Raw genomic sequence first — 19,373 nt, 5'->3', positions numbered from 1 at the left:
CTTTGGTTGCTGTTACCATGATGTAGACACGCACACGCGCATATTGCCATTGCAGCCCCCATTGTTTATGGACATTTAATAAGAAACATTCTTTCAGACTGTGATAACTGCTGTGACAGACGCTTGTGCACTCGAGTTTTCTTTTTTTTCATGTTCCCATTTCCACTTCGCATATTGGCGGCTTTCTGTTCTTCGAGTTCTGAATAAATCTTGTTACTAAATGAGTTCCTTTCCTGACTTGTTACAGCGCACTGTCTGAACACAGCTTCAGCGTAACGGAAGCGGCGCCGTAGCGCTGGAAGTCTGTGGCTGCAGTGGCTACTACATGATGTTAAGCATTTAATGCTAAAGCTTGGTAAGCCGGTACATATTGGATGTGGAGACGCTTGAACGCCCAGATTGTACTCGTAGCATCTCATTTCATTTGTGTTTCAATTCGCGTTGCCCAGAGCCCGAATTACTACAGCCCTATTTCACTGAAGTGCCCAGAATATGATGTTCTTGCTTTCGAATTAAACTTGATTTAATGCTTGGAAGCTTGAAAGCGAAGATCGCATGCATGGCTCATTGCTTCCTTCTTCGCGAAGGCGACATGCCTTTCACTTACAGCGAGTGGAGCACGGTAAGCGATCTCTTACGACTAACCAGAAAAAAGCCAACACAAGCTCTCAGAGGCTTCGTTCCCAAGCTGGGAGCATAGAGAAATGACCATGAACACGCAAGAGAAGAGCCACAGTTGCTTGGTAAGAGCTGTATTTGCTAGAAATGATGCGGAACCAAGCAGACCATAGCATCCAGACGACGCCTTAGTCATCCTCTTCGGAAAAAGTCGGCTTCTTGCCGATTCTTCACCGGCGCTTCAATCTGAAGGCGGAGGGCAGCAGTCTGGACACAGGCGTAACTGCAGGTTACGCTATTAGGAGTGGCGGCGGCGTCTCCTTCAAATGAATGTAAATGCGACCATTCCACACGTTCAATGTCCCGTGGGCAGCCGCGGTCTTGAAACAACAACGAAGATGAGGCAAGCAATTGCCAGGGGCATGGACAAGTGCTTGCCTCACATACGAGCAGCCACGATGATGCCGCCCATTAACACGCGGCCAGCTGACCTGCTAGTTCACCAGGGTGACCACGGTGAGCCCAAGATGCGCGCCATGGTGCGCGAAGGGTTCTTGCGGACCAACGAGGCGAGATGGTAAATGCGCAGCAGGTGCACCGGGGTATCTGGCGAAGTGGCAGGCATTAGTCGGGGGAATCGAGCGCCAGCTGGGTCGAGAACCAACTCCAAGAAGTGGCTTTCCCAATGGCGCTGCGACCCGCGTACCACCATGGGCTGCCGGCGAACAACGATGAACTTGTGTTCGCCGTCGACTCTAATCCCATGCCTGCCTGCGTGGTATACAGGTGACAGCAAGGCCAGGTGACGTAGGCGCAGCCGCTGCCTCCGGGCGCGATCAGCAGGTGCTGCTATCAGATGGGGGAATTGACGTGAAGAGTTGCCGACTCCCAGCACTATGAGGTTGTCACCTTCACCATGGTCAAGGAGCGGGCCGTATGCAGTGAGACTCACCGAGTGCTGGAGGCCGTCGACGATGACGTTGAGCCCAGCGTTGACTGGAAGCCCGACATGATGTTTACGCTTTCCAACGTGGTCTTTGTCAATGGGTGTGTTAACTTCGCATCCGTGGTCCTTGGCGAAGAAGAGGCGTTTCGGCATCAGAAGGTCGCTACGGTGTTTTTGCAAGAGGCTGATCTTCACAGCGTCCTGCGTTGCGTCGACGAGAAAACTTGCTGTTATTGCATGGCGAGGTCGCGTCCCGTCGAGGTCTAACCTCTCGCTGTTCAGCAACTGCACGCAGCGAGCAACGGAGTGTTTCCAAAGAGACGGTGCCATTTGTTCTTCTAACCTGTAGGACCGGCCCTCCATCACAGCAGGGGATCAAGCAGGAACTTTCAGCAGACTAGGGACGCTCGGCCTGGGTCACAACTCGAGGCTCACCCGTCGCACGGTGCCCCGGCTGGAAGGACCCCAGAGCTGTGTCAGACGTCGGCGCCGCGCTCTTCGAAGCCCGTCGGAACCGCCTGCTTCCGCGGCCGCCCTGGCTGGAACCTCACCGCGGCGATGAGCTCGGCTGAGAGACCAGCATTGCGCGCTTCTGGAAGCAGGCAAGAGCCTAGGCCTGGGAATCCTTTGTGGTTTGCAGCAGCGGCAGCATAGTGTTAGCGCCTGACGCAGCTCTGAGGCGAGGCGCGCGTGCCAAGTGGCGCGTGAGAGTGGGTCAAGCTTTCCTCATTGTTTTCATCTTCGCTCATAGTGTCTGCATCACATTTTTATTTTTGTTTCCTACTTCAGACGAAGAAATGTATCCACTGGGACCCTTCCTAGAAACCGAAAAGTTTCTGGGAGCTATTCAGTGAACAGAGATAAAGCAAGAGAGCAAATATTTTCAATTGCGAAAACTTAGACATTTCAGCTGCCAGCCTTTGTCTTCCTCACTCGTTTCTTTGTTTTTCTCTCTCTGATGGTTCTTGTGGCTATAAAGTAAAAAGAAGGGTCGGTATAAAACGCTAATTATTATTGGACGCCTAAGTTGTCAAGGCTACCCATCTTTGTTCTGTGTGCAAAAAGCTACTGCAATTCTTGGGGAAACAACAACCGCCCTTAGCCTCGTGCAGATTAAGTCGTGCTGAAGGAAGTGGCATCCATTCCCAGTTGCGGCGGGCGCACTTGCATACTGGCGAAGGTCTTTCCTTTAAGGTGAAAGAGGTTGAAGTTTTCTCAAATTCGAGATACTCTCGTAACTCGTGTAGGAATTATGGAAACGAAACCTGTTCGCATGTCAATTTAAGCATCATTTGCCATCACCCTCGGCAGATGCTGCTGTCAGATTGAGAAAGAATTTCGTTTAAAAAAAAAGCGCATCTCGAAACATATTTCCACTGCCTGCATGCAGGCTATATGGAGTGGCGTTGGGCGTTAACGCTGATTAAAGATCTTGCGCATCTCTCAGCACTGAAAGCGTCAACACAAAAGCCACAAGACACAGGCACATGAACGCCGAATTTACGCTTTCTTTGCTCGGCTTGAAATTCTCCCTCTTCATAGCAATGGACCTCTGCGCTGCGAGCTTTTGATCTTGTGGGAAAAAGTGGAAGACGGCATAGTCGCGGCCGTAGTTGTTCGTGCACCCGAATACACAGCAGTCCCTTGTGTTGAACCTGGTGCTTACTCAGCTTACACGTTTTGTACGTCCACAACTCATGAACCACGAGGAACAACGTACAGTACTCACGGATTGAAATAGGACATTCGGAGCGCGTGGCCGTCGCTTCATGGAGCGCCGCCCGTAGACGCTCATGGAACCAAGGTGGTGCATTGTGGTATGGCGTGAGAGGGAGAACATCTACAAAGCAGAATTGTTCCTTCCAGTAGCCAATCAGCCGGCCTGTGGTTTACCACATGCCTGCGTGGCACTGCAAGGCTAGCGCTCCGAATGTCCTATTTCAATCCGTGAGTACTGTACGCAGCACGAGAAACAACGCTCGCTGAAAGCTTGCTCGGGTGGCTCGAAATGTCCCTGGCTCCTCAACGTGACGTCACATGGACCGACATGGGTGAGGTTTCCTTCGCTGTTCTCTTCTCCTGCGCTTCACTGGACGCGGGAGATTTGAACACGCCGCTTTGAACTCGTGATTGCGCCAGTGTTTTAGGCAAAATCGAAAAAACAACTTCACGGATTCGATCAACAACGAGTCGACCTCAGAACCCTCGAAGGTTAGCAGATTCAAAAACCGCCTCATTATCCCTTTAAGTGTCACTTATTACTACTACTTGTACCACTACTATTACTATTACTACTATTAATAATGATGATGATTACGACGATGAACGGTACGCAAGATACGTTTTTAATGAGCACTGAACGGCTGTGATTTTCCAATACCAGTCCATTTCAATGTGAAATACCATTAGCAATAAAATGCTGTTTACCATAACTATAAAAGAGAAACATAAGGACCCGGCAATATAATGTGCTCAATAAAAATGAAATAACCAAGCCAACTGTGCGCCTCAAATCTACTACTTATCATTAAAATGCCGTGAAGTTAAGACAGCAATCATAGAGTCGGAAATGGGTGTCATGCCACCGGCAGCAAGGCTTCACCGCTTCTTAAGAATATCATTCTTAAAGGATAACAGTGTGAAGGTGTTTCGTTATTTTGGACATTTTGAACGGTGCACAATCTGGTGACAAGCAAAAGTCGTGTTCAAGCGTGGTCGTGGATTCATATTCAATGCGCTTCATAGGGGATGCTTCATAGCAGCCGTCAAAGGAGAGGAAAACATGATGATTATGATGCTTCTTTTTTGGCGCAAGGACTGCTTTAGCTTAAGATGATCAGAAAACGCTTTGGTCGCCGTTGCCACAGCGGAGACAACACGCGCACATTCCAATTGCAGCAGGTTTTTTTTTTAAGAACATTCAAATAAAAAGCATTTCTTTAGTTTAATCCAACTTAATATCCGTATCAGATGATGATGACCACTGTGACAGGCGCATGTTTAATCCTGTTTTTCGTTTTCATGTTTCCATTTCCACTTCGCATATTCACGGCTTTCTGTTCTTCAGTTCTTGACTAATTCTTGTTCTCTACTGATTATAGCGCACCATCTGAATTCACCTTCATCATAGCGGAAACGGTGCCGTAGCACTGAGTTCTGTGGCTGTACTGGTTACTTCATGGTGACGACTCATTTAGTGCTAGTGGTTGTTTAGCTTTGATATAATGGCCGTGAAGACGCTTTACCGGCAAATTGTACTTGTAGCATCTCATTTTCTTTTCCTTTCTCTTTATTTGTTTCTCAGACAGTGTCTGATAAAAGGCCAAGGCTAAAGGCTAAGAGTCTGATGAGGCCTTTCATTGTGCGTTGCTCAGAGCCTGAACTACTACAGCCAGACCTCACTGTAGTGTCCAAAATATGCTCCTGTTGATTTGGAATTACCTTAATGATTTAAAGCTTGCAAGCTTGAAAGTGAAGATCGCATGCACGGTTGTCTGCTTCGTTCTTCGTAAGGCATGCATTTCACTTGCAGCGAGCGGAGCGCGTTAAGCGATCTCGTACGATTAACCAGAAAAAGCCAACATGAGATATCAGAGGCTTCATTCCCAATGCGTGGAGGATATAAAAATGACCATGAACATGCAAGAGAAGAGCCACCGTTGCTTGGTAATAAGTGTATTTGCTAGAAAGGATGCGATCCCAAGCAGACCATAGCATCCAGATGACGCCTTAGACATCCTCTTCGAAAAAGGTCGGCTTCTTGCCGATTTTTCACCGGCGCTTCAATCTGATGGCGGAGGGCAGCAGTCTGGCCACAGGCGTAACTGCAGGTTACGCTATTAGGAGTGGCAGCGGCGTTTCCTTCAAATGAATGTAAATGCGACCATTCCACACGTTCAATGTCCCGTGGGCAGCCGCGGTCTTGAAACAACAACGAAGATGAGGCAAGCACTTGCCAGGGGCATGGACAAGTGCTTGCCTCTCATACGAGCAGCCACGATGATGCCGCCCATTAACACGCGGCCAGCTGACCTGCTAGTTCACCAGGGTGACCACGGAGTGCCCAAGCTGCGCGACATGGTGCGCGAAGGGTTCCTGCGCACCACCGAGGCGAGATGGTCAATGCGCAGCAGGTGCACCGGGGTATCTGGCGAAGTGGCAGGCATTACTCCGGGGAATCGAGTGCCAGCTGGGTTGAGAACCAACTCCAAGAAGTGGCTTTCCCGATGATGCTGTGACCCGCGTACCGCCATGGGCTGGCTGCGAACAACGATGATCTTGTGTTCGGCGTCGACTCTAATCCCATGCCTGCCTGCGTGGTATTCAGGTGAATGCAAGGCCAGGTGACGTAGGCGCAGCCGCTGCCCTCGGGCTTGATCAGCAGGTGCTGCTATCAGATGGAGGAATTGACGGGAAGAATGGCCGACTTCCAGCAGTATGAGGTTGTCACCTTCACCATGATCAATGAGGGGGCCGTATGCAGTGAGACTCACCGCGTGCTGGAGGCCCTCGATGATGCCGTTGTGCCCAGCGTTGAATGGAAGCCCGACATTATGTTTACGCTTTCCAACGCGGTTTTTGTCAACGGGTGTGGGAACTTCGCATCGGTGGTGCTTAGCGAAGAAGAGGCGTTTCGGCGTCAGCAGGTCGCTGCGGTGTTTTTGCGAAAGGATGATCTGCAGAGCGTTCTCCGTTGCGTAGACAAGAAAACTTGCTGTTATTGCATGGCGATGTCGCGTCGCGTCGAGGTCTAACCTCTCTTTGTTCAGCCACTGCACGCAGGGAGCAAGGGTGAGTTTCCAGGGAGACGGTGCGATTTCTTCTTCTAACCTGTATGACCGGCCCTCCATCACAGCACGGGACCAAACAGGAACTTTCAGCAGACCAGGAACGCTCCGCCTGCGGTCACAACTCGAGGCTCGCCCGTCGCACAGTGCCCCGGCTGGAAAGACCCCAGAGCTGTGAGAGACGTCGGCGCCGCGCTCTTCGAAGCCCGTCGGAACCGCCTGCTTCCACGGTCGGCCTGGCTGGAACCTCACCGCGGCGATGAGCTCGGCTGAGAGACCAGCATTGCGCGCTTCTGGAAGCAGGCAAGAGCCTAGCCCTGGGAATCCTTTGTGGTTTGCAGCAGCGGCAGCATAGTGTTAGCGCCCGACGCAGCCCGGATGCGAGGCGAGCGTGCCGAGTGGCGCGCAAGAGTGGAACGAGCTTTCCTCATTGTTTGCATCTTCGCTCACACTCATTGCATAACATTTTTATTTTTGTTTCCTACTTCAGACGAAGAAATGTATCCACTGGGACCCTTCCTTAAACCGATATGTTTGTGCGAGCTATTCAGTGAACAGAGATAAAGCAATCAAGCAAATATTTTCGAATCCGAAAAGTTAGATATTTCCGCGGCCAGCTTTTGTCTTCCGCACTCGTTCCTTTGTTTTTCTGTCTCTGGTGGTTTTTGTGGCTATAGAGTAAACAGAGAGTCTGTACGAAACACGAATAATTGATGGACGCATAAGTTGTCAAGGCTACCCATCTTTGTTCTGTGTGCAAAAAGCTACTGCAATTCTTGGGGAAATAACAACCGCCCTTAGCCTCGTGCAGACTAAGTCGTGCTGAAGGAAGTGGCATCCATTCCCAATTGCGACGGACGCACTTCCATACCGACAAAGGTCTTTCACTTAAGGTGAAAGAGGTTGAAGTTTTCTAAAGTCCGAGATACCCTCGTAACTCGTGTAAGAGTTATGAAAAAAAAAACCCTTCGCGTGTCAAATTAAGCAGCATTTGCAATAACCCTCGGCAGTTGCTCCTCTCAGATTGAGAAAGAATTTCGATAAAAAAACGGATCTCCAAACATATTTCCACTGGCTGCATGCAGGCTATATGGAGTGGCGTTGGGCATTAACGCTGATTAAAGATTTTGTGCATCTCTCACCACTGAATGCGCCGACACAAAAGCCACAAGACACAGGCACATGAACGCCGAATTTACGCTTTCTTTGCTCGGCTTGAAATTCTCCCTCTTCATAGCAATGGACCTCTGCGCTGCGAGCTTTTGATCTTGTGGGAAAAAGTGGAAGACGACACAGTCGCGGCCGTAGTTGTTCGTGCACCCGAATACACAGCAGTCCCTTGTGTTGAACCTGGTGCTTACTCAGCTTACACGTTTTGTACGTCCACAACTCATGAACCACGAGGAACAGCGTACGCAGTACGAGAAACAACGCTCGCTGAAAGCTTGCTCGGGTGGGTCGGAGTATCCCCGGTACCTCAACGTGACGTCACATGCACCGACATGGGTGATATTTCCCTCTTCGCTGTTGTCTTCTCCTGCACTTCGCTGGACGCGGGAGATTTGAACACGCCACTTTGAACAGGTGATTACGCCAGTGTTTTAGCCAAAATCGAAAAACATCTTCACGGATTCGATCAACAACGAGTCGACCTCAGAACACTCGAAGGTTAGCAGATTCAAAAACCGCCTCAGTATCCCTTTAATGTCACCTATTACCACTACTTGTACCACTAATATTACGACTATTAATAAGGATGATGATTTCGACGATGAAAGGCACGCAACATGCGTTTTTAAAGAGCACTGAACGGCTGTGATTTCTCAGTGCCGGCCCATTTCAATGTGAAATACTATTAGCAATAAAATGCTGTTTACCATAACTATAAAAGATAAACAGAAGGACCCGGCGATATAATGTGCACAATAAAAATGAAATAACAGAGCCAACTGTGCGCCTCAAATCTACTACTTATCATTAAAATGCCGTGAAGTTAAGGCAGCAATCATAGAGTCGGAAATGGGTGTCATGCCACTGGCAGCAAGGCTTCACCGCTTCTTTGGAATATCATTCTAAAAGGATAAAGGTGTGAAGGCGTTTCGTTATTTTGGACATTTTGAACGGTGCACAATTTGGTGACAAGCAAAAATTCGTGTTCAAGCGTGGTCGTGGATTCATATTCAATGCGCTTCATAGGGGATGCTTCATAGCAGCCGTCAACGGAGAGGAAAACATGATGATTATGACGCTTCTTTTTTGGCGCAAGGACTGCTTTAGCATAAGATGATCAGAAACCGCTTTGGTCGCCGTTGCCATAGCGGAGACAACAACACGAGCACATTCCAATTGCAGCAGGCCTTTTTTTTAAGAACATTCAATTAAAAAGCATTTTTTAGTTTAATTCAACTTAATATCCGTATCAGATGATGATGACCACTGTGACAGGCGCATGTTTAATCCTGTTTTTCGTTTTCATGTTTCAATTTCCACTTCGCATATTCACGGCTTTCTGTTCTTCAGTTCTTGACTAATTCTTGTTCTCTACTGATTATAGCGCACCATTTGAATTCACCTTCAGCATAGCGGAAACGGTGCCGTAGCACTGAGGTCTGTGGCTGTAGTGGTTACTTCATGGTGACGACTCATTTTGTGCTAGTGGTTGGTGAACTGTCATATAATGGCCGTGGAGACGCTTGTACCGGCAAATTGTACTCGTAGCATCTCATTTCCTTTTCCCTTCTTTTTATCTGTTTCTCAGACAGTGTCTGATAAAAGGCCAAGGCTAAAGGCTAAGAGTCTGATGAGGCCTTTCATTGTGCGTTGCTCAGAGCCCGAACTACTACAGCCAGACCTCACTGTAGTGCCCAAAATATGCTCCTTTGATTTTGAATTACCTTAATGATTTAAAGCTTGGAAGCTTGAAAGCAAAGATCACATGCACGGTTGTCTGCTTCGTTCTTCGTAAGGCGACATGCATTTCACTTGCAGTGAGCGGAGCACGTTAAGGGATCTCGTACGACTAACCAGAAAAAGCCAACACGAGCTCTCAGGGGCTTTATTTCCAGGCGGGGAGCATATAGAAATGACCATGAACATGCAAGAGAAGAGCCACCGTTCCTTGGTAAGAAGTGTATTTGCTAGAAAGGATGCGGTCCCAAGCAGACCATAGCATCCAGACGACGCCTTAGTCATCCTCTTCGAAAAATGTCGGCTTCTTGCCGATTCTTCACCGGCGCTTCAATCTGACGGCGGAGGGCAGCATTCTGGCCACAGGCGTAACTACAGGCTACGCTATTGTTAGTGGCGGCGGCGTCTCCTTCAAATGAATGTAAATGCGACCATTCTACACGTTCTATGTCCCGTGGGCAGCCGTGGTCTTGAAACAACAACGAAGATGAGGCAAGCACTTGCCAGGGGCAGGGACAAGTGCTTGCCTCTCATACGAGCAGCCACGATGATGCCGCCCATGAACACCGGGCCTGCTGACCTGCTAGTTCACCGGGGTGACCACGGTGTGCCCAAGCTGCGCGAAGGGTTCCTGCGCACCACCGAGGCGAGATGGTCAATGCGCAGCAGGTGCACCGGGGTATCTGGCGAAGTGGCAGGCATTACTCCGGGGAATCGAGCGCCAGCTGGATTGAGAACCGACTCCAAGAAGTGGCTTTCCCGATGACGCTGTGACCCGCGTACCGCAATGGGCTGGCTGCGAACAACGATGATTTTGTGTTCGGCGTCGACTCTAATCCCATGCCTGCCTGCGTGGTATTCAGGTGAATGCAAGGACAGGTGACGTAGGCGCAGCCGCTGCCCTCGGGCTTGATAAGCAGGTGCTGCTATCAGATGGAGGAATTGACGGGAAGAATGGCCGACTCCCAGCAGTATGAGGTTGTCACCTTCACCATGATCAAGGAGGGGGCCGTATGCAGTGAGACTCACCGCGTGCTGGAGGCCCTCGATAATGCCGTTGTGCCCAGCGTTGACTGGAAGCCCGACATTATGTTTACGCTTTCCAACGCGGTTTTTGTCAACGGGTGTGGGAACTTCGCATCGGTGGTGCTTAGCGAAGAAGAGGCGTTTCGGCGTCAGCAGGTCGCTGCGGTGTTTTTGCGAAAGGATGATCTGCAGAGCGTTCTCCGTTGCGTAGACAAGAAAACTTGCTGTTATTGCATGGCGATGTCGCGTCGCGTCGAGGTTTAACCTCTCTTTGTTCAGCAACTGCCCGCAGGGAGCAAGGGTGAGTTTCCAGGGAGACGGTGCCATTACTTCTTCTAACCTGTACTACCGGCCCTCCATCACAGCACGGGAACTTTCAGCAGACCAGGAACGCTCGGCCTGCGGTCACAACTCGAGGCTCGCCCGTCGCACAGTGCCCCGGCTGGAAGGACCCCAGAGCTGTGTCAGACGTCGGCGCCGCGCACTTCGAAGCCCGTCGGAACCGCCTGCTTCCGCGGCCGCCCTGACTGGAACCTCACCGCGGCGATGAGCTCGGCTGAGAGATCAGCATTGCGTGCTTCTGGAAGCAGGCAAGAGCCTAGGCCTGGGAATCCTTTGTGGTTTGCAGCAGCGGCAACATAGTGTTAGCGCCCGACGCAGCTCGGAGGCGAGGCGCGCGTGCCGAGTGGCGCGTGAGAGTGGGACAAACTTTCCTCATTATTTTCATCTTCGCTCACTCTCTTTGCATAACATTTTTTGTTGTTTGCTACTTCAGACGAAGAAATGTATCCACTGGGACCCTTCCTAAAAACCGATATGTTTGTGCGAGCTATTCAGCGAACAGAGATAAAGCAATCAAGCAAATATTTTCGATTGCGAAAAGTGAGATATTACCGCTGCCTGCTTTTGTCTTCCGCATTCGTTTCTTTTTTTCTGTCTCTGATGGTTTTTTGTGGCTATAAAGTAAACAGAGAGCCTGTACGAAACACGAATTAATAATGGGCGCATAAGTTATCAAGGCTGCCCATCTTTGCTCCTTGTGCAAAAAGCGACTGCAATACTTGGGAAAATAACAACCGCCCTAGTTGAGTTGAGTTGAGTGGTTGTAAGCTACCGGTGCGATTAGCCTTGCAGTTGCTGCCGGCAATTGCTCCACCGTAGCGACACTTAAATAGAAATTACAGAAACACTGTCCGCAAAAACCCAGACACTCCTGAGGTCACCATGTGGAGGCCAAATTCGTGTCCTGCAGGTAAAGTAGAAGAAGGCGAGAAGCATCTCTTCTACTCGACTGGCTCCCGCGCGGGAAAACAATGTCCTGAAGAGAACTGTGAGGAACTCCTGCCTTCTTGAGGGATCCGAATAACACAGCCCGTTCCGCGTTGTACAATGTACAGCACAAGAGGTAATGTTCTATGTCACCACACACACCAGACGTTGAACAATATGGTGACAACGCTAGGCCAGTCTTATACATCCACGCCGGCGTACGAGCAGAATCCGTGCGAACGCGGTGCAGCAAAGTGGCTTGGTACCTTTTGAGACCCTTGGTCACACATCGCTGATGAGGAGAGCTCCACAAAGAACTGAAGTGGCACAACACCACATCTCTGAACATTTGCTTGACTTCATGTGGGACTCTATGTACTGGAATCCCGGAGAGAGCTGTATGGGCGAGGTTGTCGTCTATCTCGTTGCCTAAGACACCTATGTGCGAGGGCACCCAGTGAAAACGTATAGAGAAGCCTTTGCTATGGAGATTCTAAGCCTCGTGCAGACTCAGTCGTTCTGAAGGAAGTGGCGTACATTCCCAATTGCGGCGGACTCACTTGAATACGGGCGAAGGTTTTTTTCCTTTAAGGTGAAAGAGGTTGAAGTTTTCTCAAGCCCGAGATACCCTCGCAACTCGTGTAGGAATTATGGAAACGAAACCCGTTCGCATGTCAAATTAAGCATCATTTGCAATCACCCTCGGTAGATGCTGCTGGCAGACTGAGAAAATATTTCGATAAAAAAACGCATCTCCAAACATATTTCCACTGGCTGCATGCAGGCTATTTGGAGTGGCCTTGGGTGTTAACACTTATTAAAGATCTTGCGCATCTCTCAACACTGAAAGCGTCGACACAAAAGCCACAAGACACTGGCACTTCAACGCCAAATTTACGCTATCTTTGCTCGGCTTGAAATTCTCCCTCTTCACAGCAATGGACCTCTGCGCTGCGAGCTTTCGATCTTGAGGGAAAGAGTGGAAGACGACATAGTCGCGGCCGTAGTTCTTCTTGCACCCGAACACAGAGCAGTCCCTCGTGTTGAACCTGGTGCTTACTCAGCTTACACGTTTTGTACGTCCACAACTCATGAACCACGAGGAACAACGTACGCAGCACGAGAAACAACGCTCGCTGAAAGCTTGCTCGGGTGGCTCGAAATGTCCCTGGCTCCTCAACGTGACGTCACATGGACCGACATGGATGAGGTTTCCCTCTTCGCTGTTCTCTTCTCCTGCACTTCGCTGGACGCGGGAGATTTGAACACGCCGCTTTGAACTCGTGATTGCGCCAGTGTTTTAGGCAAAATCGAAAAAACAACTTCACGGATTCGATCAACATCGAGTCGACCTCAGAACCCTCGAAGGTTAGCAGATTCAAAAACCGCCTCATTATCCCTTTAAGTGTCACTTATTACTACTACTTGTACCACTACTATTACTATTACTACTATTAATAATGATGATGATTACGACGATGAACGGCACGCAAGATACGTTTTTAATGAGCACTGAACGGCTGTGATTTTCCAATACCAGTCCATTTCAATGTGAAATACCATTAGCAATAAAATGCTGTTTACCATGACTATAAAAGAGAAACATAAGGACCCGGCGATATAATGTGCTCAATAAAAATGAAATAACCAAGCCAACTGTGCGCCTCAAATCTACTACTTATCATCAAAATGCCGTGAAGTTAAGGCAGCAATCATAGAGTCGGAAATGGGTGTCATGCCACCGGCAGCAAGGATTCACCGCTTCTTAGGAATATCAATCTCAAAGGATAGAAGTGTAAAGGCGATTCGTTATTTTGGACATTTTGAACGGTGCAAAATTTGCTGACAAACAGCAGTGGTGTTCAAGCGTGGTCGCGGATTCATATTCGATGCGCCTCATAGGGGATGCTTCATAGCAGCCGTCAACGGAGAGGAAAACATGATGATTATGATGCTTCTTCTTTTTTGGCGCAAGGACAGCTTTAGCTTAAGATGATCAGAAATCGCTTTGGTCGCTGTTGCCGTAGCGGAGACAACAACACGCCCACATTCCGATTGGAGCAGGCCTTTTTTTAAGAACATTCAATTAAAAAGCATTTCTTTAGTTTAATTCAACTTAATATATGTGTCGGATGATGATGACCGCTGTGACAGGCGCATGTTCAATCTTGTTATTCGTTTTCATGTTTCCATTTCCACTTCGCATATTGACGGCTTTCTGTTCTTCAGTTCTTGACTAATTCATGTTCTCTACTGATTATAGCGCACCATCTGAATTCACCTTCAGCATAGCGAAAACGGTGCCGTAGCACTGAGGTCTGTGGCTGTAGTGGTTGCTTCATGGAGAAGACTCATTCAGTACTTGTGGCTGGTGAGCTGTCATATAATGGCCGTGGAGACGCTTGTACCAGGAAATTGTACTCGTAGCACCTCATTTCCTTTTCCTTTCTCTTTATTTCTTTCTCAGACAGCGTCTAATAAAAGGCCAAGGCTAAAGGCTAACAGTCTGATGAGGCATTTCATTGTGCGTTGCTCAGAGCTCGAACTACTACAGCCAGACCTCACTGTAGTGCCCAAAATATGCTCCTGTTGATTTTGAATTACCTTAATGATTTAAAGCTTGGAAGCTTGAAAGCGAAGATCGCATGCACGGTTTTCTGCTTCGTTCTTCGTAAGGCGACATACATTTCACTTGCAGCGAGCGGAGCACGTTAAGCGATCTCGTACGACTAACCAGAAAAAGCCAACACGAGCTCTTAGAGGCTTCATTCCCAGGCGGGGAGCAGATAGAAATGACAATGAACATGCAAGAGAAGAGTCACCGTTGCTTGGTAAGAAGTGTATTTGCTAGAAAGGATGCGGTCGCAAGCAGACCATAGCATCCAGACGACGCCTTAGTCGTCCTCTTCGAAAAAAATCGGATTCTTGCCGATTCTTCACCGCCGCTTCAATCTGATGGCGGAGGGCAGCAGTTTGGCCACAGGCGTAACTGCAGGTTACGCTATTAGGAGTGGCGGCGGCGTCTCCTTCAAATGAATGTAAATGCGACCATTCCACACGTTCAATGTCCCGTGGGCAGCCGCAGTCTTGAAACAACAACGAAGATGAGGCAAGCACTTGCCAGGGGCATGGACAAGTGCTTGCCTCTCATACGAGCAGCCACGATGATGCCGCCCATGAACACCCGGCCTGCTGACCTGCTAGTTCACCAGGGTGACCACGGAGTGCCCAAGCTGCGCGGCATGGTGCGCGAAGGGTTCCTGCGCACCACCGAGGCGAGATGGTCAATGCGCAGCAGGTGCACCGGGGTTTCTGGCGAAGTGGCAGGCATTACTCCGGGAAATCGCGCGCCAGCTGGGTTGAGAACCAACTCCAAGAAGTGGCTTTCCCAATGGCGCTGCGACCCGCGTACCACCATGGGCTGCCGGCGAACAACGATGAACTTGTGTTCGCCGTCGACTCTAATCCCATGCCTGCCTGCGTGGTATTCAGGTGAATGCAAGGCCTGGTGACGTAGGCGCAGCCGCTGCCCTCGGGCTTGATCAGCAGGTGCTGCAATCAGATGGAGGAATTGACGGGAAGAATGACCGACTCCCAGCAGTATGAGGTTGTCATCTTCACCATGAACAAGGAGCGCGCCGTATGCAGTGAGACTCACCGCGTGCTGGAGGCCGTCGACGATGCCGTTGTGCCCAGCGTTGACTGGAAGCCCGACATGATGTTTACGCTTTCCAACGTGGTCTTTGTCAACGGCTGGGGGATCTTCGCATCGGTGGTGCTTAGCGAAGAAGAGGCGTTTCGGCATCAGCAGGTCGCTACGGTGTTTTTGCGAAAGGATCTGCGCAGCGTTCTCCGTTGCGTCGACGAGAAAAGTTGCTGTTATTGCATGGCGAGGTCGCGTCCCGTCGAGGTCTAACCTCCCGCCGTTCAGCAACTGCACGCAGGGAGCAAGGGAGAGTTTCCAGGGAGACGGTGCCATTTGTTCTTCTAACCTGTAGGACCAGCCGTCGATCACAGCACGGGACCAAACAGGAACTTTCAGCAGACCAGGAACGCTCGGCCTGCGGTCACAACTTCAGGCTCGCCCGCCGCACAGTGCCCCGGCTGGAAGGACCCCAGAGCTGTGTGAGACGTCGGCGCCGTGCTCTTCGAAGTCCGTCGGAACAGCCTGCTTCCGCGGCCGCCCTGGCTGGAACCTCACCGCGGCGATGAGCTCGGCTGAGAGACCAGCATTGCGCGCTTCTGGAAGCAGGCAAGAGCCTAGGCCTGGGGATCCTTCGTGGTTTGCAGCAGCGGCAGCATAGCGCCCGACGCAGCTCTGAGGCGAGGCGCGCGTGCCGAGTTGGGCGAAAGAGTGGAACGAGCTTTCCTCATTGTTTTCATCTTCGCTCACACTCTTTGCATCACATTTCTATTTTTGTTTCCTACTTCAGACGAAGAAATGTATCCACTGGGACCCTTCCTAGAAATCGATATGTTTGTGCGAGCTATTCAGTGAACAGAGATAAAGCAATCAGGCAAATATTTTCGATTGCGAAAAGTTAGATATTATAGCTGCCAGCTTTTGTCTTCCGCATTCGTTTCTTTGTTTTTCTGTCTCTGATGGTTTTTGTGGCTAGAAAGTAAACAGAGAGTCTGTACGAAACACGAATTATTAATGGAAGCATAAGTTGTCAAGGCTGCCCATCTTTGTTCTGTGTGCAAAAAGCGACTGCAATTCTTGAGGAAATAACAACCACCCTAAGCCTCCTGCAGACTAAGTCGTGCTGAAGGAAGTGGCATCTATTCCCAATTGCGACGGACGCACTTCCATACCGACAAAGGTCTTTCACTTAAAGTGAAAGAGGTTGAAGTTTTCTAAAGTCCGAGATACCCTCGTAACACGTGTAAGAATTATGGAAACGAAAGCCGTTCGCGTGTCAAATTAAGCATCATTTGCAATCACCCTCGGCAGTTGCTGCTAGCAGATTGAGAAAGAATTTCGATAAAAAAAACGGATCTCTAAACATATTCCCACTGGCTCCATGCAGGCTATATGAGTGGCGTTGGGCGTTAACGCTGATTAAGGATCTTGCGCATCTCTCACCACTGAATGCGCCGACACAAAAGCCACAAGACACAGGCACATGAACGCCGAATTTACGCTTTCTTTGCTCGGCTTGAAATTCTCCCTCTTCATAGCAATGGACCTCTGCGCTGCGAGCTTTAGATCTTGTGGGAAAAAGTGGAAGACGACACAGTCGCGGCCGTAGTTGTTCGTGCACCCGAATACACAGCAGTCCCTTGTGTTGAACCTGGTGCTTACTCAGCTTACACGTTTTGTACGTCCACAACTCATGAACCACGAGGAACAGCGTACGCAGTACGAGAAACAACGCTCGCTGAAAGCTTGCTCGGGTGGGTCGGAGTATCCCCGGTACCTCAACGTGACGTCACATGGACCGACATGGGTGAGGTTTCCCTCTTCGCTGTTCTCTTCTCCTGCACTTCGCAGGAAGCGGGAAATTTGAACACCCCGCTTTGAACTGGTGATTGCACTAGTGTTTTAGCCCAAATCGAAAAAACATCTTCACGGACTCGATCAACAATGAGTCGACCTCAGAAACCTAGAAAGTTAGCAGATTCAAAACCTGCCTCCGTATCCGTTTAAGTATCACTTATTACTACTACTTCTACCACTACTGTTACTACTATTAATAATGATGGTGATTACGACGATGAAAGGCACGCAACATATGTTTTTAAAGAGCACTGAACGGCTGTGATTTTTCAATGCCGGTTCATTTCAATGTGAAATACCATTAGCAATAAAATGCTGATTACCATAACTATAAAAGAGAAACAGAGAGACCCGGCGATATAATGTCCTCAATAAAAATGAAATAACGAAGCCAACTGTGCGCCTCAAATCTACTACTTTTCATAAAAATGCCGTGAAGTTAAGGCAGCAATCATAGAGTCGGAAATGGGTGTCATGCCACCGGCAGCAAGGATTCACCGCTTCTCAGGAATATCAATCTCAAAGGATAGAAGTGTAAAGGCGTTTCGTTATTTTGGACATTTTGAACGGTGCAAAATTTGCTGACAAACAGCAGTGGTGTTCAAGCGTGGTCGCGGATTCATATTCGATGCGCTTCAAAGGGGATGCTTCATAGCAGCCGTCAACGGAGAGGAAAACATGATGATTATGATGCTTCTTCTTTTTTGGCGCAAGGACAGCTTTAGCTTAAGATCATCAGAAATCGCTTTGGTCGCTGTTGCCGTAGCGGAGACAACAACACGCCCACATTCCGATTGGAGCAGGCCTTTTTTTAAGAACATTCAATTAAAAAGCATTTCTTTAGTTTAATTCAACTTAATATCTGTGTCAGATGATGATGACCGCTGTGACAGGCGCATGTTCAATCTTGTTATTCGTTTTCATGTTTCCATTTCCACTTCGCATATTGACGGCTTTCTGTTCTTCAGTTCTTGACTAATTCATGTTCTCTACTGATTATAGCGCACCATCTGAATTCACCTTCAGCATAGCGAAAACGGTGCCGTAGCACTGAGGTCTGTGGCTGTAGTGGTTGCTTCATGGAGAAGACTCATTCAGTGCTTGTGGCTGGTGAGCTGTCATATAATGGCCGTGGAGACGCTTGTAAAAGGAAATTGTACTCGTAGCACCTCATTTCCTTTTCCTTTCTCTTTATTTCTTTCTCAGACAGCGTCTAATAAAAGGCCAAGGCTAAAGGCTAAGAGTCTGATGAGGCATTTCATTGTGCGTTGCTCAGAGCTCGAACTACTACAGCCAGACCTCACTGTAGTGCCCAAAATATGCTCCTGTTGATTTTGAATTACCTTAATGATTTAAAGCTTGGAAGCTTGAAAGCGAAGATCGCATGCACGGTTTTCTGCTTCGTTCTTCGTAAGGCGACATACATTTCACTTGCAGCGAGCGGAGCACGTTAAGCGATCTCGTACGACTAACCAGAAAAAGCCAACACGAGCTCTTAGAGGCTTCATTCCCAGGCGGGGAGCATATAGAAATGACAATGAACATGCAAGAGAAGAGTCACCGTTGCTTGGTAAGAAGTGTATTTGCTAGAAAGGATGCGGTCGCAAGCAGACCATAGCATCCAGACGACGCCTTAGTCATCCTCTTCGAAAAAAATCGGATTCTTGCCGATTCTTCACCGCCGCTTCAATCTGATGGCGGAGGGCAGCAGTCTGGCCACAGGCGTAACTGCAGGTTACGCTATTAGGAGTGGCGGCGGCGTCTCCTTCAAATGAATGTAAATGCGACCATTCCACACGTTCAATGTCCCGTGGGCAGCCGCAGTCTTGAAACAACAACGAAGATGAGGCAAGCACTTGCCAGGGGCATGGACAAGTGCTTGCCTCTCATACGAGCAGCCACGATTATGCCGCCCATGAACACCCGGCCTGCTGACCTGCTAGTTCACCAGGGTGACCACGGAGTGCCCAAGCTGCGCGGCATGGTGCGCGAAGGGTTCCTGCGCACCACCGAGGCGAGATGGTCAATGCGCAGCAGGTGCACCGGGGTTTCTGGCGAAGTGGCAGGCATTACTCCGGGAAATCGCGCGCCAGCTGCGTTGAGAACCAACTCCAAGAAGTGGCTTTCTCGATGACGGTGAGACCCGCGTACCGCCATGGGCTGGCTGCGAACAACGATGATGTTGTGTTCGGCGTCGACTCTAATCCCATGCCTGCCTGCGTGGTATTCAGGTGAATGCAAGGCCTGGTGACGTAGGCGCAGCCGCTGCCCTCGGGCTTGATCAGCAGGTGCTGCAATCAGATGGAGGAATTGACGGGAA

General features: G+C 49.5%; 2 protein-coding genes across 2 annotated transcripts in view; one reads left to right on the top strand and one right to left on the bottom strand.

The window, feature by feature from the left end:
* LOC144113623 (uncharacterized) overlaps positions 1–19,373 on the top strand; it is a 209,076-nt gene that overhangs the window by 42,858 nt on the left and 146,845 nt on the right. The window lies entirely within an intron of this gene.
* LOC144135745 (uncharacterized) lies at positions 14,496–15,882 on the bottom strand. The gene is made up of 2 exons (XM_077668208.1): positions 15,212–15,882; positions 14,496–15,105 (listed from the first exon to the last, which is right to left on the bottom strand). Exons 1-2 carry the CDS (start codon positions 15,530–15,532, stop codon positions 14,884–14,886), a joined length of 543 nt encoding a protein of 180 aa, XP_077524334.1. The 5' UTR covers positions 15,533–15,882; the 3' UTR covers positions 14,496–14,883.

The sequence above is a fragment of the Amblyomma americanum genome, chromosome 1 (genome assembly GCF_052857255.1).
Source record: "Amblyomma americanum isolate KBUSLIRL-KWMA chromosome 1, ASM5285725v1, whole genome shotgun sequence".
Taxonomy (NCBI): domain Eukaryota; kingdom Metazoa; phylum Arthropoda; class Arachnida; order Ixodida; family Ixodidae; genus Amblyomma; species Amblyomma americanum.
The sequence above is the reverse complement of the archived record's forward strand: the minus strand, read 5'-3'. Positions and strand labels throughout refer to the sequence as shown.